The sequence below is a fragment of the Rhinoraja longicauda genome, chromosome 4 (genome assembly GCF_053455715.1).
Source record: "Rhinoraja longicauda isolate Sanriku21f chromosome 4, sRhiLon1.1, whole genome shotgun sequence".
Lineage (NCBI taxonomy): Eukaryota > Metazoa > Chordata > Chondrichthyes > Rajiformes > Arhynchobatidae > Rhinoraja > Rhinoraja longicauda.
Window position 1 is genome coordinate 38,403,522 of NC_135956.1, and position 23,258 is coordinate 38,426,779.

Sequence of the window (23,258 nt, forward strand, 5' to 3'; positions counted from 1 at the left end):
CAATTAAAACTGAGATGAGAAGAAACTTTTTCACCCAGAGGTGTGAATTTGTGGAATTCTCTGCCACAGAAGGCAGTGGAGGCCAATTCACTGGATGAATTCAAGAGAGAGTTAGATAGAGCTCTTGGGGCCAGTGGAATCAAGGGATATGGGGAGAAGGCAGGCACAGATTACTGATTGTGGATGATCAGCCATGATCACAATGAATGGCGGTGCTGGCTCAAAGGGCATAATGGCCTCCTCCAGCGCCTATTTTCTATGTTTCTAGTCATAGGGTGGTGAATCTGTGGAATTCATTGCCACAGAAGGCTGTGGAAGCCAAGTCAATGGACATTTTTATGGCAGAGGTTGACAGATTCTTGATCAGTATGAGTGCCAAGAGTTATTGGGAGAATGCAGAAGAATGGGATTGAGAGGGAAGGATGGATCAGCCATAATTGAATGGCATAGTAGACGTGATGGGCCAAATGGCCTAGCTCTGCTCCTATAATTATGAACTTATGAATCACATGGAGGCAAAGGAGATTAGTTTAACCTGGTATATTCGGCACGGGCATGGTGGACCAAAGGGCCTGTCGCTGTACTGTTCTATGTTCTAAAAATATTGAAACAAAAATTTAGTGTTACATATGGCAGCTTAATTAATGACAGATTAGCTTTATGATCAGACAATCTTTCTACCTGAATTCAAAAAAAAAAGGTTGAGCACCACAAATCTGTTACTTTGTTACCAATCACCTAAATTCTAATTATTTGTATGTTTGCATGTGCCAATTGGGTTATGTGGCTCCTTAATACAAAATTCACAGTTTTATTAAGTTGCACCTGAAACTTGTTAGTCGTTCCTTTATTGTGAACTTGCAGTTAACAGAGCAGAATTCAACATTTTTTCCAATCGAACAGAAAGAGAACCATATATTTTTAGGGTTAATAAGGTAGGTGTCAGGACCATTTTTCAGCAGGTAAAATAAGCTTGGAGCTGAGCATGTTGCATGTGGAAGGGGTAGATTTGATGGATCACATCTTCTCCCATGTCCTTTCATTATTTGCATTACATCTCATTGCTGGTAATGACATTATTATTTTCTTCTCAAAATTACGTGCAAAATGAGAATGCAGCTTTATGAAGCTGTAGATGACATTTGACCAATTAGCTTAACCAAACCATTAATATGCATTTTAAATGTGTAATATTGCAAATGAGAAATGGCCATTCTCATTAAGTATTTGTGTACAAAACTTGTGCAAGGAAATCTATTTATTGTTAATGTTAATGGGATAAATGTAAACCTTCAAAGTCAAGTGTGGCCTTTTCACTATTTTACATACTTGCATGATCCTTGTTAATAGCTCACTAAATTGGGGATTTTACTGAGATTGTAAATAAGGATTGTTTAGCAGTTCTTTGTTGTATTTGGATTTCATGTAAAACCAAGTTCTTAGTGAATAATGTTGATCTGATATTTAGAGGTCAGTTTACATTTTCTCCCTAACATTTTCTCTCTCTCTTTTACCAGGGCATCTCTTTGGAGTTCTTGTGTTGTTCTGCCACTTTTAGCTCTGACTTGGATGTCTGCCGTCTTGGCCATCACAGATCGAAGATCAGCCCTCTTTCAAATCCTCTTTGCTGTCTTTGACTCTTTGGAAGGCTTTGTCATTGTAATGGTCCACTGCATTTTGAGAAGAGAGGTATGTCACATGGAAATACATGTGAAATTAAGGGGTAGGGATTAAATGATTTGTTGGGTGAGAGGATTGAAGTTTACAGGAGGGAAACTGCAGAAATCTGTTTTCATATTTTTTAAAAAACAGCAGGGAAAGGGAATAAAAATGGTGCAAAATGATTAATGTCAAAACTGTGTTCAGTTTGCATGTATTTCCTCTTTAAATCTGGTTGTGATATCTGTTTTATGTGCTTCAGAAATATCGAAACAGATCAAAGATTCCTGCCAGTAATTATAATGGTAATCATGGTTTTTGATGTTATGTTTTTAATACTAAGGAGGTTTATAACATTTAAACTCAAAGTTTGAGGGGAAACGGGTTACTTGAATCAAAATAAAAATCTATTCAGCACAGGAAAGGTTATTTCATTCCATTGTGGGAACTCTCAGTTGAATAACTCTTAATTGCTGCTTGCTCAAATCTATTGCATGACTTTCATAGCCTGAACTATTCTGAGGTAGTTTCTAGAAATTAATTCCCATTCTTGAGCTTAAACATGCTATATACTAGCATCAGTGAATAGTATTCTCCAAAATGTATAACAATCAGTATGCAAATGTGACAATAAAAGCACCATTGAGTATGGACATGTGTCACATATCTTGTTCTATCACGATTATGAAGCTTGTTTCAGTGCTTGCTTGCATCTGAGAATGAATTTCTCGGGTTTTTTAATAAATTGGTCCCACTTCCTGACTAAATGCTGCCACCAAAGACAAATTAAGCAACAGTCCTTGGGGCTAGAAAGGAGGGAGTTAATTGAAATATCCAATAAAGTTATGTTAAAGTCAAAATATTAAATGGGTAAAATTATGAGATGTGAATTGTTATCTAAGCTTAAGATAATTTTATATATTTTAGTTGTATTAATTTGATATGAAAATAAGTTAATTATACTTCTCAAAGGCATTTTATAATATATTGTATGTCTGTGAGTGGGTGTGTGTGTATGTTATTTATACATGAATGTGTACCTAAATTGAAAACATTCTTAAATAATACATTTTTTGGAGTGTTAGCAGTCCGTTGACTAATAGTACCTCTGAATTCTCCAGAACAATACTATATCTTCATTTTGGCCAATATTAGAAGATTATCAATATAAAATGCAATAAACAATTTAAGAACAACTTGGTTTGGTTTAGTAGATGAGAACCTGGAACTGCCTTCCACATGGAGTGGCTGGGCTGAATAGCATTGTCACATTTTAAGGAGAAACTAAATAAGTTTGTGAGAGGGTAAAGTAAGGAGGGGCTATACTGATAGTGCAGTATAAAATAAGTAGGAAAGTTTGTGTGGAGCATAAATGCAAGCCATTCTCAATGCCACATATACTATGTACAACATATTGCTATAATGCATCAATAAATGTGATGTGTTAGCTATAAATTTAGTGAAAGTGCTATTGTAACTGGTAAGGTAAGCTGGTGTCAATGTCCATTTGTAAAAGACTATTTTGTCATGAGACTTGTTAACTAGTTGCTCCCTCTCATATTGCAGTGTCTCGGTATAAACCTAAGGTAGATTTCACACTGAATATAATTACTGGTAGTATGTTGATATAAGTAATTCTGGGACCAATGAGTAAGCGATATAGTGATATTCCTTGTTAGATGACAGAACAAGGGGTCACAGTTTAAGGATAAGGGGGAAGTCTTTTAGGACCGAGATGAGAAAGTTTTTTTTCACACAGAGAGTGGTGAATCTGTGGGATTCTCTGCCACAGAAGGTAGTTGAGGCCAGTTCATTGGCTATATTTAAGAGGGAGTTAGATGTGGCCCTTGTGGCTAAAGGGATCAAGGGGTATGGAGAGAAGGCAGGTACGGGATACTGAGTTGGATGATCAGCCATAATCATATTGAATGGCGGTGCAGGCTCGAAGGGCCGAATGGCCTACTCCTGCACCTATTTTCTATGTTTTCTATGTCTAGGATGATCTCGGTTTTGTATCCCTGTTCAGAAAGTTATGATATTGTATTCCCAGTGCATCAAATCATTGCAGGGGTGTGCAAATCTGCATAAATTATGTTCCTCAGTTTGGAAACGAGGAACTGACGATGCTGGTGTACCAAGAAAAGTCACAAAATGCTAGAGTAACTCAGCGGGTCAGGCAGCATCCCTGGAGGATATGGATAGGATCAGAATTCTACTTCAGACAGGGATGCTGCCTGCACACTGGATGACTCCAACATTTTGTGTCTTTCCTTCTGTTCCTCATTTGTTTGAAATTAAAAGCACAAAACTATAACCTAGTTATTTTGAAGAGTTTGACTACATATTGAACTTGTGTCATTTGAATCACCATCTGAATACTGGTAATTCAAGTACCAAACATTCTGATCAAAATGGCAGTAAGGCAGAATGGTGTGAATGTAAGTAAGGGAATTCATAAAGATTTGAAATAGAAATATTTTCTGGATACTGAGAGTCCTTTATGGATTTTGATGCATGTTTCTTTCCATCATATTGCATTATAGAAATGATGTTCTGTACCTTTTCTATTCTGAATATTACATAATAATCAGAATAGTATGGCTGTCTTCTATGAATAAATGAATTACTTGAAATCTAATAGCAAGCTTTGTTTTATTTTGAATGTACCAGTTATCTTTGACATTCAGGGAGTTAGTCCATTCTCTTGAAAGAAAAGCAAATCATGTGTTTGCATATTTTTTGGAGTTCAGATCAGGAAGTCTGAACCCAGTAGATTCAGCTCCCATTACGAATTCTGTATCCTTTGTAGGCTGAGCCAGTCTGTTGGCCTCCTAAGTATCCTATTCAACCTCAGCCACCAGTAACCATATCTGTAATTTCAATGGTTCAATGGTGTTTTTATTGTCACATGTGCAAATGTACAATGAAACTCTTATTCTTACAGTCCGGTACAGAATTCCCATATCCAAGCACATCGTCGATTGGCAAGTGTACGGAATGTTCGGCACTATTTTCAAAATCCATTCCTCGCTCTAGTTCTTATGAGCGGTGCCCAATCCAGGCAAGCCCCAGGCTGCTGCAGGTCTCCAGCTATCACCTTCCTTGGATGCGACTTCTCACCTCCTTGCCTCCTTGTGCCCCAGGGGTGCCTCCCGCAGCCAACCTTACGGGCGTGGTAGGCCAGACCCTGGTTCCCTCTCCTACCTCGCTCCTTGCCTGTCGTCATCATTGGCTCCATCTTCCTGGTCTCCGGTCTTTGGAGGATGTGCAGGGCCGACTTGGCGACTTCTCCCTGTAGGCCACAGTCCGCCAGGTCTTCCTTTCAGCTGCAAGATTTTGTCCATATCGTACTCTGAATTCTTGTCCTTTATGGTCATATACACATTCCTTTGCTCTTCACTGATTTTAAGGAAACTTTGCTCTTCCAGTGATGCTCCGACCCATTTTGCTACGATGAAATATTGACTCATTTTCCTCCTCAGTTAGACAGAGAAATCTATGAGCAATGGACTGACCAGGGAGAGATTGAAACAAATAATATAGAAATATTTAAGGGACAGTTGGATCGAGATTTAAGAGTCAAGTTCTTTGAGGGACGTTCATGCTTTTATATTTGGCAAGACAGTTTATTTCATATTGGTTCTGTGTTCCCTCACTATCTTGGGCAACTTTCTATACTGAACTAACATTATTAACATCTCATTCCATTAACTGGACCTATGTTTATAACCTGTGGCTGAGCTCTATGTTTAGAGATTCTAGAAGTTGTGATAATTTCAAAATTCAGCCACATAAGAAAAGGTTGAGGTGAATCTTTGTATATTTAGAGAGTGTCTATAGATGCCGAGTCATCGAATACATTTCGGCAGAAAGATAGAGCCTTGGAGAATAGGGTAATTAAGGGTTGTGAGAAACAGCACAAATGGAGTTCTGTTAAAATTGCAACATTATTGAATGGCAGAGCATCTTGATGGGTTGAGAAGCCTCATTCTGTTTCTGTCCAACATAATCAGGGACCACTCAAACAATGCTCATTTCCTCTTCTCCACTCTCCTGTCAGGCAGAAGATAGACATACCACCAGAAAGCATATAACACCAGATCCAAGAACCATTTCTTCCCTGCTGTTATCAGATTCTTGAACAGACGTGCAAAGGATGAAATCCCGATCTGCCAATCTACCTCCTTGCGACCCTTGCACTTTTTTTAATCTGCACTTTCTCTGCAGCTGCAACATGATATTCTGCATCTTGTTTATTTTCTCTATTATATTGCCTGATCTACTCATGTATTGTATGAATTGTCTCTCTAGCATACAAAGCAATGCTTTTTGCTGTATCTTGGTACCCATGACAATAAACAACTATCATTACTAGTCTTGAGTACTGTTACCATATGCAGCCACCCTGCTGTGCTTCCCTGCTAGTTATCCTTTATTGAAAAATCTTGAGTAAGAAGCTACAGGGCACGTTGACAGGTGGAAATGTAGAAATCATTTTTTCTTTTGCAAAGCAATCACCTCACTGAGACATGCATTCCCTTTAAACTCACTTTTCCTACATGGGAAGCGTTAAAAAAACAGTTTTTAAGAGTTTTTCTCATTGCTTCACATTTAAAATGAATGTCATGCTCTTTCAACTCGGAACGTAGCAGAAAATGGAAGGAGGAAAGGACCACTGATGAGAAGCTTTTACATGTTACACATACTTATGAAATTCAATTTCATAAAAGGCAACAGAATGGTGCTGCAGAAACAAATTACTTTAAGAGTGATTCGTACCAGCAACTGAGTACAGATTTGTAATATTACAGTGCCTATCATTTTGACATTTTCTTCAGCTTTAATCTCCGTAAATCTAAAATTGTCAAAATTGGCACTTTGAGAAGATGTACTGGCATTCTACCAATTTTCACTTTTAACTTGACTTCAGCTGGAATTGAGTGGAAATATGGAAAAGGGTGTGAATTGCTAAGTTGAAACCATTTGAATAAGTTCAAGTCTGAACCACAGGAAAATGATGGATCATTCAGCTCAAAGATTACTTCACTGTTCAGTTGGATCATGTTCCTAGCTCAACTTTGATGTAGACTTCATTCTCTACTTAAGAACATTGCTGGAGTGACTCTTAATTTCAGTTGCATGTTATACTTCCGCTATTATTTGCAAAGTTTAATGTTTTCTTACTCTGAGTTCAAATGTCAAAGTGACTGAACCACACTGAATTAAAATTGTAATTGTTGGTCTCAGTAACATCTTCAGGCAACGTTTAATAGCACTTGCTACTTAGATAAAAGTACGGATGAAAATTTGCAAACCAAAATGTCCCTTTTGTTAGATGGCCAGCATGACATGGGAAACATGCAATCTTAATGAAAATGTTCAGGAAATTAGAAGGATATAATTAGACGTTAAGATTGATGGGTACTGATGATGAGGTTTATATTCCAAGTACTTCACCTTGGCTGTGTTGAGGAACAACTTTTCTTCTTTCCCCACCAAGAATCTTTCTTTAGAAAAAGTGAATAAACTTCAAACTTGTCCTATTTGATCTTCTTTTCCTATAAGCTTTTATTAACATTAATGTAACCAGTTCTCATTTCCCTTCACAGGTTCAGGATGCAGTGAAGTGTAGAGTTGTAGATCGTCAAGAAGAGGTGAATGGAGACTCTGGGGGATCATTTCAAAATGGACATGCGCAATTAATGGTATGGACTTCTTTATTAAAAATACTATACCCTGAATGATTTCCTGCTTTCTTTGAATGAGTGCTGGTAAGAAGATAAACACATTTTGACCTGCCTGCATGGAATTTTGAAGCTAGACTTTATTATGTTCACGGATAATGTAATTGATGTTTAGTGCAGGCTGTCTGTGATTATGTTGCTCGAGTGCCATGTATGCAAAGGGCTGTTGCATCCTGACAGTCTTTTTCTGCTGGTTGTTTGTCTATATTCACATGCAAAATTTACCATTGCCAGTAATAATTTGTGAAAGGGATCTATTTCTGGGATAAAAATTAAACAAGATTATCTAAGTTGGAAAGGCTTTGAGAAGTGTGTTATGGTTACATTGGTACAGTGTATTCCTTTGTGAATCTATTTCTCAATGTAGTGAGAAATATGGTTGGTTTGCACAGTTGATAGCACAGAATGAAACTAGGAATTTTCAACATGGCTCAGGATCAAACAATGTGATGAACTTGTATAATAAGTGTGAAATAACAAAATTATTGTGGTTTGAATCTAGTTGATTTCTCCAGTAGATTTCAATGCTTCAAGGCTTGTGCTTCGTTGTCATGGCCAAGTTTCCAGCTTCAAAGTTTTGCCCTGGATTTGGGAGCTGAAGGGAGGGTGGCAGGTAAAATTGGAAGTGAATAATTGCTACAAAAACAGGTAGATTCTTTCAAGGTTTATTAAAATTTGGGAAATTCTAAAATATCGATGGGCTGATCATAACTAAAGGAGAAAAACTTGGAGAAATGAAAATTGGACTGATTTTGTATTGATTTTGTCAGCGGAGTAATTGATCAACTTTCAGCTATTACCTGAAGTTTGGAATCCTGGTTTTACATTGGTGACCTGCTTGGTGGGATCAAGTTCAAGTGGGGAGGAGCAGAATAGCAGGACAATAAACCTAGCATTGACCAGTTGTGCCAAACAATATATTACTCTGCTTTAAATTTTTGTGTGGTGTCAACCATATTTGACATTTAAAATAAGAGATGACAGAGAAGATATTGCGATATCCTCATATTGATTGTCGATTTCTGTCAACTGCAATATATCCTCAATATTTCTATCCTTCAACTAGAGAGGCATATGGCATCCTCTGTATTCTAATTCCCAACACTAATATATTATTAGAATAGTTTAACTGACTATATTAACTGCATCATGACACTGAATTTACTGAGGATTGTTAATGAGCATTTGACTTGCATTGTAATCACATTTACGTAAAATGTCGCCAGTTGATCCTGATACGATCCAGGAAATGCTTGCAGCGTAAAAGATTTACAATTACATACAAAATCGGTCTTTCTTTGTTCTATGTTTGAGAAAGTTTCTGAAAAATATTTCATGAAGGGAAATTTTGAAAATCAGGAAGTCTGGGTGAAATGTATTATTAGAATTTCAGCACAATACATTCCTGTTGCCTGGAGAATTGCAGGCAATTCACTGTACCAAAAAGTGTCTTTGTAAACCGAAGGCAAGGACGCTAAAGAGCTGATGATTTATGCTATGAACATTTGTAAATCGAGCATCTGTAAATTGAGAAATCGCGTAAGAGAGTGGGACAGTCCTGTGTGTCAGGTAATTTCCTCAAAAAAATGATGCCTCTGTCTTCACATTCCCTGTGCAGGATGAGTGTTAGATAGTATATGTTCAACTCTTTTCTCATTTTCATAACACGTGTGTCCATAACTAAATGTTCTTTAAGGCAAAGGAGGTGAACAGTCGGCAAGATTTCATTGCTCCAGTGAACTTATCCTTTGGTTATTTTTAAATTCTCTCATGGGCTATGGATGTCACTGGTAAAGGCAGAATCTTTTGCCTGCAAACTAAGTGGTTTATCAACTCGAACGGTAAAAGAATCAATCTCTCAGTTATCGGTTTAGAGTCACTTATGCATTTATTTGTAAATGCGAGGAGTTTATGCAGGGTTTATGCAGGGATCCTATATCTTAATTCCACCTTTGTTGGTAATTTTTTTGAAAATGTTATTTAATTGACTGAATTCTATGGGAGTTTGAACTCTTATCTCCAGATAGCTGGACTGCTAAAGGAGAAACAAGGAATTGCAGATGCAAGTTTACAAAAAAAAGACGCAGAGTGCTGGAATAACTCAGCGGGTCAGGCATCATCTCTGGAGAATATGAATAGTTGACATTTCAGGTTGGAACCTCTCTTTAAACTGACTGTGGGGGAAAGGGGGAATGGAGAAAGCCGGAAGTGACAAGGGGTACAGGTGTTGGGGGGTTTGATAGGCAGATGGTTGGACAAAGGTTAGAGGCAAAAAAACAAATAGTGTGAGATAAGGATAGAAGAGTTGCGAATTGTGAAGCCAGAGGAAAGTATGTAGGGGGAAGGGGAGTGGTGAGATGGGTGTGAGTCCAGGTGGTGCACAGAGAAGAGAGGTTGGAGGGGGTGCAAACTAGTGACTTGGACATCATGCTCTCGTGCAGTGAGTGAAAAGTGAAGCTTTTGTGCAGCTGAACAATATGTGGTGCATGCCTGCCACGCTGAAACTGAAAGGCAGAAAAACTCAACTAAATAGGGCATTTTGGAACCTTTGCTTACTTTGTTTACCATAGAAGGATTGCCAGATTTAGGATAAGAACAATACCAGCGCCCTTCAGATCCTGTTCAACCATTTTGCGCTTGATCCGAAGGGAAACAATCTGAGCCAACGTCTCATGATCCATCCCTTTAAGAATCTTGAAAGAAAGATTATGTGGACCAGGTGTTGGGTAGTTCAAAGCACACACTCATCAATAATGTAGTTCAGAAATGCAGTCACTACTACAATTTCGGACATAATACCATAAGATATTTGAATGAGTGTTGACCATTCATCCCCTCGAGTCTCTTTCACCATTCAACTGGATCATGGCTGATTTTCTCCCTAAATACCATTTTCCTGTTATATGTTCCTATTCCCTTGTTCAGAAATCTGTTGATCATAGTTTTGAATGATATCAATGACTGTGCTTCCACAGTCCTTCAGGGTAAGGAATTCTAAAGACTCATAAGTATAAGAAAATAACTGCAGATGCTGGTACAAATCAATTTATTCACAAAATGCTGGAGTAACTCAGCAGGTCAGGCAGCATCTCTCCCGAGATGCTGCCTGACCTGCTGAGTTACTCCAGCATTTTGTGAATAATTCTAAAGACTCAGTTCAGTCCTAAGTGACCACTTCCTTCGAGATTCTGATCCCTTCGAGGTTCTGAAACCCTCAGCCAGGGGGAAGCATCCTCTGGTTTCCTTGCTGTGCTGAACTTTGCATGGAATTGCTCCTCATCCTGAAAGAATAGAAATCGACTCAACTTAAGCTTTCTTCATGTGCCAGACCTGCCTCTCCTGGAACTTGTCTATTGAATAGGAAACATGTACATCTACAATCATCATAGAGCCGCATTTGAAGTATTGCGTGCAGTGCAATTGCATTTCCAATTGTAGGAAGGATTTGGAGAAGACATAGAAGAGGTCTGTCAAATGTTGCCTTGATGAGTGGGTATTAACTAGAAGACAAGGTTGGACAAACTTGGATTGTTTACTTTGGAGTGTTGGAGGCTGAGAGCAAATAAAAGTATATAAAATTATGAGAGGCGTAGACAGCCAGAACCTTTGTCCAGGGTGGAATTGGCAAAGACTAGATAACACAGCTTTAAGGTGAGTTTAAAGGAGACATGCAGCGTACGTTTTTTTACACTGAAAGGGGTGGATGCCTGGACTCACTGCCAGATGTTGGAAGCAGATATGATAGGGACATTAAAAACGCTTTTAGATAAGAACATGGATGTGCAGGGAGTGGAGGAATATGGGTCACAGGCATGTGGAGGAAATAAGTTTAACCATGTTCGGCATGGACATTGTGAGGTGAAGGGCCTGTTCCTGTGCTATACTGTTCTGTGTTCTTTTACTAACAGATTAACTACTTTTGGAACCAGTGGAAATTGCCCATCTGTTTAAAACACTTTTTACATGTGGAAATACGAGTTATTTAATGCATATAAGCCCGTGACAGATATTTTAAATCAGAATCGGCGGAAAACTTTAGGTTGCACTCTGGCGAGTATTCAGTGAGTGATGGAACTGAATAGACCCAGCAGATATACGAGTCATATTTTTGTGGGCTCCAGAGATGTACGAGTCATATTTTTGTGGGATCAAGTGATATACGAGTCATATTTTGTGAGCTCCACTAAATCCTACACTACAGGAAAGAACAATGCCCTGTGTGGCTACAGTGAGGATCGGAGAATTGGGCACTAAGGTCAGTATACTCAAATGACGCTGTTTCCAATTGTCCAGTGACTAAAACCATGTCTCGTTGTCAAGTAAGTGTTCCTTTTCAATGAGGCTTTCAAATGGTGACTTGTCTTGCAAAGTATTCTGTGTGATCTTCTCTTCAATGTATCTCACAGCCGAATCTTCCCAGCGGTGTGTGCCACTCAGCAAATAGGTATTGAGAAGCATCAATTTCAAAACTCTATTGAGATTGAAGAGTAATTCAGCATACTTCCACCCAAATGGGCGCAGATTGCAGTCAATGTCACTTTTATTGCTATAACAAGAAAGGAACATGAAATGTCAGGAAAAAGACATTCAGTAACAATATTTGTCATCCCTTCTAAACTATTTTTCCTAACTTTTATAGACTGACTTTGAAAAGGATGTAGATATGGCATGTAGATCAGGTAAGTGATATAATCATTCTTGTTTTTGTTTCCAATTCTTACTGTGGAATTATTCTGCAGGAACCTTCTACTGCTTTGACACAGGAACCCACGTTTATGCGAGGGTACTCACAATAGTGATTATTCCCAGTGATCTTTGGCCATTGGTGGCATTGGTCTCCTGAACCCCACCATATTACCCAGTGATGCCCTTGCACACTCTCAGTATGTGGTTTGTGGATGCTATCAGGAGATGCAATTGATGTTTCCTTCCTTTCCCTCCTTTGGTAATCAATGGCTCAACTCAAGTGTACTTTAAGTGTTACTGCTGATGTTGAATGGGATGAATACTTGTTGTGATCTTTTACTACGTATTTTAAGAACTATTATTGTTAATTTGATGATTTTGGGGTAAGTTTTCTTTGAGATTTCCTTGATTCCGCAGAATTGAAAACTCTGTTTACACATTTTAAAGAGTTTCCAGTGATATTTCAATGATTAGCATGAGATACTCAGAGAAAACTCACCCACTTCATCTTTGTTGCTATATTACAATCTGATGTTGATCTGGAGGACTTGTTAAAAGCTCATGGTCAATGCTGACACTCCACTTGGAGTGCTGATCAAGCATACACATATAGCTAATAAAACATTGAAAGTAACATTGTGTGATGTATTTTTGTTTGCCATGGTAAATAATTAATTTCCAAGATCCTCTGAAGAGTGATTATCAATTTTCTGATTAGTTGTCTCTGAAACAGCTGTACTTAAAGATACAGCTGGCTGTTCTTGTTGAAATATGTATTTATAAACTGCACATTTGAGTTGTTTTTCTCGTTCCTCGAGGAGAGCTGAGTGTGGCTGCTGATGGATTGTATTGCAACACTACTTGAGACACAGTTTTAGTTATTCTTTCTTTAAATTCATATTCTTTTTAGTTTATCAAGGTGAAGGATGTCAGCGCTGGGGAGTGGATCACTTTTCTACTTTGAGAAAACAGTGTCAGGATCAAGCACTCCCAGGTTAGGAATAGCATGGGCTAGATTCTGAATAAAGCTCCCTCTACACCAACAGATTGCCTTGAATCCCAGTCACAGTAGACCATCCCTAACAATACTAACGCAAAATTTATTAATAACACCCATCCTCTGTGAGAAAATGCCATTTAAGTGTTGACGTGTATAGTAGGATCATCACAAAAAATTGAGTTGAGAACATTTACATATTAAACTTAATTAAACAAAACAAAAATCAGAATTCAGAGAATGTTTTCTTTTGAATAGTAGAAAAAAAGAAAATGTTTTAAAAAAGCAGATAATCTCAATAACGCTAAAAGCTAATTGGGAAATTGTACAATTTTTATTAACATACAGAGGATATTCTGGGTGAAAAGTCTGATGCAAAATCCATGCCATTTTGTGATTGCAGGTTTTTAAATATGTGTTTTCGTGAGGTTTATTTAGCTGCTGTAGAAAGATGCACCATTCATGTACTAATAGACTAATTTGCACATATTGTTTCTTTCAATTTAAAAAGTATGTAAATTAGAGATTCACTTAAAACAATTGAGAATGAGAGAGTCATGACAAAGCATTAAACAGAACAAGGCCAAATCGACTTTATGTTGTATATAAAACAATTATCCTTAAATATATAGTTTGATGATCTTTTTGTTAATTTATAGCAATGGAATTATTCCTTGATTCAAATATCTTCATTGCTATAATATTATTGCTTTATGCACAAATTAACAAACCCACTCATCCAATGAAACCATAGAATGCAATCATATTTATGTAAATAGAGCCCTTTAAGAGGTTCAGTAAAACAGCTATGAACATCTGGTGGTCCTGTTGGTGGTTTCCTGTTCATGTTACACTTTGCCACATGTTGCTAGCCATTAAGCAGAAACAGACCCAGCCAGAAAGATGTGTTGAATGATTTGCAGCATTTGCCAATTCCTTTGAAGAAATATAAACCACTTGTTATTTTCAATGTTGCAGTTTTAAACAAGGACATCAATGCGGTCAGAACAGGAACACTCACAGGAACGTTGAAACGCTCGATGGTCCATGAGGAGGAGATGAAAATGAAGTTCAACCATCAGAAGTTATCTGGCTTCTCAAGTCTTCCAGCAAACGTATCGAAAATGCACCTCCAGGGATCAATGAACTATCCAGGATCATTAAACATGAATGAGTTTAGCGATCGCACCTTGAAAATAAATAAGAGTGAACAGCCAAAATCAATATATATATGTGACGGTGACATTTTCAAGCAGTTAGACTCAGAACTAGCACGAGCACAGGAACCAGTGATAGATGCTAACTATGTTATTCTGCCCACCAATACCTCAACTTTGAGGGCTAAACCAAAAGACGATAGCAAATATAATATTAACATTAGTCAGCTGCCCCAGACTAGACTTATTCATCTCAATGCAGACAGTGGGTTTTGTGCAAAAAACTCCCCAATGGATCGCATCAATATTTCTTGCAATGAAAGGGCTTCTCCTGGCCACCAGACACAGAGTGCTGCAAATGAAGCCCAATCTCCCAATAACCTGTGCGATGCAGGTGATTCAGGGAACTCTGGGATGGTGTCCAAAAGTGAGACAGTTTCTACACTATCAACAAGTTCATTGGAGGTAAGGAAATAAAACAGAATGTCTTTCAATTAGCCAATTAAAGACTTTGTTTTAACTTTTGTGTGTATAATTGGCAGAAGCACCCAAAGGAATAATGATAATTGAAAGCTTCAAGTACCTGTGTCAGACCTCTGTTTTGAATTTTATTTAAATTTGGTGATTTTGTCTATGTTAAATATTACAGTAGCTTCAGTGTGTCATGCATGGCAGTGTTAAGATGTAGTATTAATGTTCAGTTCTGTTTGCAGCTGTCGAGATGTCAAAAAGTCTGTGACCTTGTATAGCAAGACGTGGACAGCACTCAGGGTTGGACCAGACTATGACTATAAACTGTGTTTGCTCATTGTGTTCTTGTTCCCTCCTGAGCTCTATTATAGAGTGGGCAGATATACATACAAATGGGAACATTTGGCATCAAGTTTCAGTGAACTCTGTCAGAGAAGCATAAAGTTTAATATGTAGAAGGTATCTGGGTGAAAAGTGTGATGCATATGCAGTACCATTTTATTATTTCAGATTAACAATATGTTTTCCATTAGATATTTTCAGATGCTGTTCCACTAAGGATATTGACCATACATGTGTATTGTTCATTCAAGTGTTCCTAACATACTGTCTGGTACTTTCTACATACGAATTTATAGACTATGGAGTACTTATGGGTGGCACAGCAATGGAGTTGCTGCCTTAGAGCACAAGAGATCTGGGTTTGATTCTGACTACAGGTACTGTCTGTATTGAGTTTGCACGTTCTCCCTGTGACTGCGTGTTTTCTACGGGTGCTCCGGCTTCCTCCCACATTCCAAAGACGTATGTTTGTAGCTTAATTGGCTTCTGTAAATTGTCTCTAGAGTATAGGATAGAACTAGTGTATTGAGTGATTGTTGGTCGGCACGGATTCGCTGGCCATAGGGCCTGTTTCTCTATACTAAACTAAACTTGGTGACACTAACTTAAAATAATTGGAGCTTCAGAGCCACAATTAATGTTCATAACTAGTATATATGCCACCACATTTCTCATTTTTTACTTGTGATACACAAGGAGTTTATTTGTTCCATTGAGTGTGCGCTGCCTACCAGAGGAATGATAATGATCCCATTCTCTTAGCTGTTTCCTTGTGACCTATTCCCTTTCACATGCCCATCAGGTATATCCTAATTCTCTCATCGGCATGATTTAGTCAATATGTCTACCAACGAGAAAATCCTTGAGATATGGGAGACAACTAGAGCATCTCGGAAAGCCCACACAGTCACTGCGAGAACGTGCAGACTCCACACAACAGCACTGAAGTCACAATTACAACTGTGAGGCAACGGCAATGCTCACTCACCACTATACAACCTTTGAGCGTCTCTAAAAGCCAAGAATTTAACTACCACTGTTTTTCATTCATTCAAGTAACCATGTGTTCTACCATAAATACTCAAAAAAGATAACCAAACTTATCTGGACCAGCCACATAGATACTGTGACTACAGGAATAGATCAGACATAGGGTATACAGTAGAAACAAAGAACTGCAAAAAACAAAGAACGGCAGATGCTGATTTATACCAAAGATAGATACAAAGTGCTGGAGTAACTCAGCATGTCAGGCAGCATCTGTGAAGGAAAAGGATAGATGATGTTTCCTGTCTTCCCAAATTCCTTCCACTATGCATAGGACGCTAGTTAGAACCATAATGGAGCACTACCAGCTACTAGATTCCAAAAATCATCACTAGATCAACACTCTTCATACCAGAACAACATTGTGCATCCTGTCAACTATCCTGGACGTGTCCATTCCCCTTCACCTTTACACCATGGCTGCAATGCCCACTGTCCATTAATTCTATTACTCAAACACAGAAAGGCTTCTTCAGCTAGGATGTCAAAATGGCAACAGTAAAAGATATCTGGCAAAGCCATCCAGTTAAAAGTTTCCACCCAATTCATACATTATCAAAATGTACTGCCATTTGCTGAAAATACTGCATGGAATATATAAATCTCAAGCAAGCGTCACCCATCACCTTGAATAAATGCAAAAGGACACGTTTGTCTACACAACGTCCCTACATTCTCCTTTCTAAGTCTAATATTTGTGAGAGAAAAACTCTGATTCTTTGCAGGAAGGAAGAATGTGTGTCACCCCAGGCTAAGCTCTCCTGGAGTGTTCTCAAGAAGTGCCAAATAAAAAGATTGACAATCTGTTCACTTGGCTCACCCATTCTGTATGTTAAGGGGATTGTGACAGATGGTTGTGGTGGGTGGGTGAGGGTGAGTGATGTGAGGGAGGTGCTGAGTGTTGCCTGCTAGGAAGAAAAAAACAATAATTTGAGTGAAGCAAAATAGCTCTCAAGGACAGAAATGTGTTTGTTTAACCCAGATCTACCATAGATCTGCTGCGGTATCAGTCCTGTCCTCACCCTAACTTTCCTCCTGATTTTGCCAATCATCTCAAGAAGTGGCGCCGCGATAGTTGCTGCGTTACAGCGCCAGAAACCCGGGTTTGATCCTGACCACGGGTGCTGTCTGTACAGAGTTTGTACATTCTCACTGTGACCGCGTGGGTTTTCTCTGGGGGCTCCGGTTCCCTCCCACATCCCAAAGACGTGCAGGTTTGTAGGTTAATTGGCTTCTGTGATTGTAAATTGTCCCTAATGTGTAGGATAGTGCTAGCATACGGGGTGATTACTAGTCGGTTAGGACTCGGTGGGCTGAAGGGCCTGTTTCCACACTGTTTTTCTAAAGTCTAAAGACAAAGTATCTTATTTCACTGTCAGCCATTTCAACAATCAATTATCAACAACAGCAGAATAATCCACTCCTTCATTTTTCTTTCCCTCTGTACAGATTATGCTGGGAGAATTATACTAAAACAGAATGTGCAATATCAGCTTCGGACTGTTGAAATATTCAAAATCCTCTTCCATCTTGTAGCCTCTTCAATAGACAATAGACAATAGGTGCAGGAGTAGGCCATTCAGCCCTTCGAGCCAGCACCGCCATTCAATGCGATCATGGCTGATCACTCTCAATCAGTACCCCGTTCCTGCTTTCTCCCCATACCCCCTCACTCCGCTATCCTTAAGAGCTCTATCCAGCTCTCTCTTGAAAGCATCCAACAAACTGGCCTCCACTGCCTTCTGAGGCAGAGAATTCCACACCTTCACCACTCTCTGACTGAAAAAGTTCTTCCTCATCTCCGTTCTAAATGGCCTACCCCTTATTCTTAAACTGTGGCCCCTTGTTCTGGACTCCCCCAACATTGGGAACATGTTTCCTGCCTCTAATGTGTCCAATCCCCTAATTATCTTATATGTTTCAATAAGATCCCCCCTCATCCTTCTAAATTCCAGTGTATACAAGCCCAATCGCTCCAGCCTTTCAACATACGACAGTCCCGCCATTCCGGGATTTAACCTAGTGAACCTACACTGCACGCCCTCCATAGCAAGAATATCCTTCCTCAAATTTGGAGACCAAAACTGCACACAGTACTCCAAGTGCGGTCTCACCAGGGCCCGTTACAACTGTAGAAGGACCTCTTTGCTCCTATACTCAACTCCTCTTGTTATGAAGGCCAACATTCCATTGGCTTTCTTCACTGCCTGCTGTACCTGCATGCTTCCTTTCATTGACTGATGCACTAGGACATCCAGATCTCGTTGAACTCCCCCTCCTCCTAACTTGACACCATTCAGATAATAATCTGCCTTTCTATTCTTACTTCCAAAGTGAATAACCTCACACTTATCTACATTAAACTGCATCTGCCATGTATCCGTCCACTCACACAACCTGTCCAAGTCACCCTGCAGCCTTATTGCATCTTCCTCACAATTCACACTACCCCCCAGCTTAGTATCATCTGCAAATTTGCTAATGGTACTTTTAATCCCTTCGTCTAAGTCATTAATGTATATCGTAAATAGCTGGGGTCCCAGCACCGAACCTTGCGGTACCCCACTGGTCACTGCCTGCCATTCCGAAAGGGACCCATTTATCCCCACTCTTTGCTTTCTGTCTGTCAACCAATTTTCTATCCATGTCAGTACCCTACCCCCAATACCATGTGCCCTAATTTTGCCCACTAATCTCCTATGTGGGACCTTGTCGAAGGCTTTCTGAAAGTCGAGGTACACCACATCCACTGACTCTCCCCTGTCAATTTTCCTAGTTACATCCTCAAAAAATTCCAGTAGATTTGTCGAGCATGATTTCCCCTTCGTAAATCCATGCAAAATTTATCTTGATTTCTGAGAGCAAATGTGATTACACTGAACACACAGTTTTCCTCTAACTCACTGTAATTGGCCATGGCAGAACATACAACAAGTCTGTGATTTCTCCACCATCCATACCTTCAGCAGTGTGAATGAACAACCTCCTTCTCGTATGTCTCTCGTACATTAACAGGGGTTAACCTTTTAATTTTAAGGAGTTTAATAGTTCCTCCAAAGCGCAGTGAAGGGAAATGTCCTGAAATGTTGGTGCTTTTAAATTTAAGACCTGCTGAGAGAAGAATTTTTAATAAAACAGATTAACCAAGTGTAAATTCGTATCCATGGCATAATTACAAGATCATGTTTTCAGGGGGTGTAATGGAGGTTCCGTAGAGGATGATTTTCAACCAGTAAAATCAGCAACAAACAGCTGAAAATTATAATGGGTGGTTGGCAGTCACTTCAGATTCCTCGTGGACACCCAAAGCCTGCTTGATATAGTTTACTGCAGACCCATGAATGGGAAACACATGTCCTCCTGAACCTGGCGATTGGTTGCATCAAAAAAAGATCCTATAAACACTTGTTGATGCTGGTATCTGTTACAAACCTTCATCTGGCTGACTGCTGAAACAAGATCTCCCCTCTCCTCTCTTCATTGGGTCAAATTTTCTAAATCCAGTAGGGTAAAGTTTGCTGGAACCACAGAGGATTTAGAAGCAGTTATCTGGAGCAACGATGCAGGTTTTTGACCTGAAATGTTGGCAGTAACTTCCCCTCCACAGTTGCTGCTCAACCTGCTGAATTCCTCCAATAGTCTCCTCTCAATTATGTTGTAATTCACTGACAGCATGTTATTGGAATCTTGGTATCCTCTGTTCTAACTTTGTCCCAGTTTAAAGATGGAATAGTGATCTGAGACCTCGAGGAAGTTTTCAATCTTAACCATAATTTTTTTTTATGTTGGTCCTATCCAAGATGCTTGACCTCCATTTTAAAGTGTTTCACATTGGTGTATTTTTTCATTCTTAAACTTTCTCATTGATATATTTATGGCCCTAAGTTTGTAACTGTACAACACACCAGGCTTTGTTTGCTAAAAGGCACAGCTTGCAGTCTCCAGACTTGTCGCTATGCCTTCACTGACTCTGAAACTCTGATCAGCATGAGGAATTACTTTTTCGAATGTTGCATCCATACAGTGTATTTCTGGGCAATGCTGAGCTACTGAGACAATCCAAACCATAATGGTAAAGAACACAAGTTGTGGCCACAATTAAGATAAAGCCTATGCCAGGTTACTGTTCACATAATAAATTGAACTAAAATGGTACAGAAAATCTAAAAGTACTAAGATGCTGAAGATTTGAATAGGACCATGCATGCTGGAAATACTCATGAGTTCAGTCTGGAGAGAAACATAAAAGATTCAGTTTGATGACATTTTGTTCAGGTTCTAATGAAAGGTCATCGACATAAATATTTCTCCATTAATGCCTGATCTGCTAATTATTTCCAGTATTTTCTAATTTACCTCAAAGAGATTTGTTGCTCATAAAAGGGGCAGAGTAGTGCTTCAGAATATCAAATATAATGATGGAGGATTTGTGTTTAGAGTTATAGAATCATACAGCATGGAAACAGGCCATACAGCCAAACTGATGCATGCTGACCACTGAGTACCTTCCCGTGTTAACCATGTGTACACTGATGCCTATGTAAAAGCTATGGAACATTTTTCCCCCTTGTTTGTCTCTGGGATCCAGTTTTAGAATATTAAATAAATTAAGATGGAATATTTGAGCATCACAGATAAATATATAGGTGATTGAATTTTTATAACAATTAAAAATATTTGATATTCAATATTGTTTCCTTTCCCATATTAGTGTGTAGGTACAATCACTTGAAGGACAAATGTTTCCATATCTTTGACGTGGAGGTGGTTTCATTAATTTGAAAGAAACATGGGAGAATGCATTGCTTGTTAATGGTGTCCAAAGAGAGTAGTTACTGTAGTTTATCTTACAGTTACAGGTGCTAAATCTCCACTGGAGTTCAATGTTAACAGGAACCAGCAGAACCTCCCAATTTTAGTAAAGACTACAATCTCCAGAAGTGTTCAATCACACTGAACAAAATAGCCCAGGGCTGAATTTCCATGACAGTTTTCTAATCTCTCACCTTAACCTTGCTGGAAGATTAATAGACAAATCCAGGAAAAAAAACGTCAAGGATGCTTTTAACAATTGTGGGTGAAGCTTTGTGTATTATTACCAACAGTGCACTATTAACTTTGGCCTTTGCTGACATTGTAGTAGCTGGAATAGTGATATTTTATCATGGTGGAACTTGGAATACCTCAAATGACTCTCATGCTCAGAGTCTGTCGAAAAAATAAGAACCAAGGGTGCTGCACGGTTTTAATTCTTTCCATTGGTGAAAAATTTGCTTGTCGAACAAGCAGTGGAATGGAATTGGTTATGTTGCCAGTGTAACCAAATTTCCTGGCAACTTGTTTTCTGTATTTTCACACAAGGATTAGTATGAATTAGAAGTTAACCAAAATAATTATTGAGAAATATTTTTTATGTAATTGAGAAAAAGGACACAAATAGAAATTTTGCAAACTTATATGGTGAGCAGCCCAAATTTCTTGCAGATTAATGCATTGTTTTTAAAGCCATCTTCTAATCTTTGAAATAAGTAAGAAATAAAAAGCACAATTTATATAACATTTTTGAAGGTCTTGCCACAGGCATGGGCTCTCCGCAATTGGAATATATAGTTAGAGCAATTTTGGCAGTGGTTTTTCCAGGAAATTACATAGGAAGTACAACTATAAGAAGTGAATTTGGGTAACTTTTGTTTTGCACTAGACTTTTCACTAAAGTGGAATTTATGTTATTTCTCTGCTGTTGGAAACTGCAATGTGCAAGAGATCTATCATGTTAAGTCTCCATTTTCCTATGCATCTATTTAAAAATAGAAATCAATGTAGCCTTTCTGATAAGAGTGCAAGGAACTGCAGATGCTGGTTTACAAAATATGACACAAAATGCTGGAGTAACATAGCACGTCAGACAGCATCTCTGGAGAACATGGGTAGGTGACATTTTGGGTCGTTCTCCAGAGATCCTGCCTGTCCCACTAAATTAATCTAGCACTGTATCTTTTTCTAGGGGTTTCTGATGTTCAACATAAGAATTTAAATTGTTAATATATTTTGGAGTCTTCATTTCCAACAGCAGAGAATCCAGAAATCCAAATTTGTGTATTTCCTCTCCAGATCCTGCAGGTTTTATTTTACTGTAGATTGTGTCTTAATCAAGTGATATAAAGTCCAGAGTCTTTAATAGCTATATGCACAAGGGACAGAACAATTAGATTCTTACTTGCTGCAACTTCTCAGGCACATCAACACAATAACACAACAAATAAATATACAATAAGTGTGTCTCAGAGAAAACCTTTGAATCTCCACACCTGTGGTCGACCTGGCTAATTTTGTATTTGTGTCCTCCAGTTTCATAATTGAAATCTAATGTGAATATTCTGTTTCTGTCTGTATGTCCCTTAATTGACTGTTATTCAGCAAAAATAAGTTCAGATCTTGGTGTCTTTTTTTTAATCTATAGAGCCCTAAATCCCAGAATAATCCTAGTCGCTCCTCCCTGAACTCTCTCCAATGTGTCAGTGTACCATTGAAGGTAGGATAATGGAAAATGTACATGGAAGTCTAAAGGGCTGATTTTATGACCTTGTGCTCCTGGTTTGATTTTGCTGAAAGGTCACATTATGAAGTTATGAATTTCCACCCACTAAAATTGATATGATGGGCAGAATACTTTGGAGTATGTCAGTGGTGACGCACATTCCCAGCAGGCAAAACTTCATACTGGGAGCAGAATTAAGAAAATTACCCTTAAATGTGGTGTTTAATCGTGAGTTTTGCAAGTCCTGTGACAACAGTCACCCCACTCTGTGTGTGTTGACCCAAATGTGTGTATAATTTCATATTCATTACTGAATTAAAAATTATGTTTCATCCCTTATTCATTCACTTAATTAATTCAAATGTCTTGAAGGCTACAAATCATTCTGATAACTATCTATATGGCTTTGTAAATGTTATATTCCAGTAGTTTTTCTTGCAACTCTTATGAATATTGAGAATGTTAAGAGACAAAGCACACTTCTCATGAAACTATACGTTATTGCCTGCTAGTCAGGGTTTATGGCCTTTCATACATTTTACTCTCTATTTCCAAACCTATGTTTTGTGTAATTGGTTAATTCCTTAAAGACCCGACAAGTATTGGACTTTATCAAC

At 38.6% G+C, this 23,258-nt stretch overlaps 1 protein-coding gene across 12 annotated transcripts in view; it reads left to right on the top strand.

Annotated features, from left to right (window-relative positions):
* The window catches only part of adgrb1a (adhesion G protein-coupled receptor B1a), a 449,476-nt gene that overhangs the window by 405,915 nt on the left and 20,303 nt on the right, over positions 1–23,258 (top strand). For 8 of the 12 annotated variants that reach the window (XM_078397552.1, XM_078397555.1, XM_078397550.1 and 5 more), the window contains 6 exons: positions 1,518–1,689; positions 7,269–7,364; positions 12,043–12,082; positions 13,000–13,083; positions 14,065–14,708; positions 22,564–22,635. In XM_078397552.1, coding sequence (XP_078253678.1) covers positions 1,518–1,689; positions 7,269–7,364; positions 12,043–12,082; positions 13,000–13,083; positions 14,065–14,708; positions 22,564–22,635 — 1,108 coding nt within the window. The remainder of the gene's footprint in view (positions 1–1,517; positions 1,690–7,268; positions 7,365–12,042; positions 12,083–12,999; positions 13,084–14,064; positions 14,709–22,563; positions 22,636–23,258) is intronic. The other 4 variants (XM_078397557.1, XM_078397560.1, XM_078397556.1 and 1 more) reach the window with 3 other exon arrangements.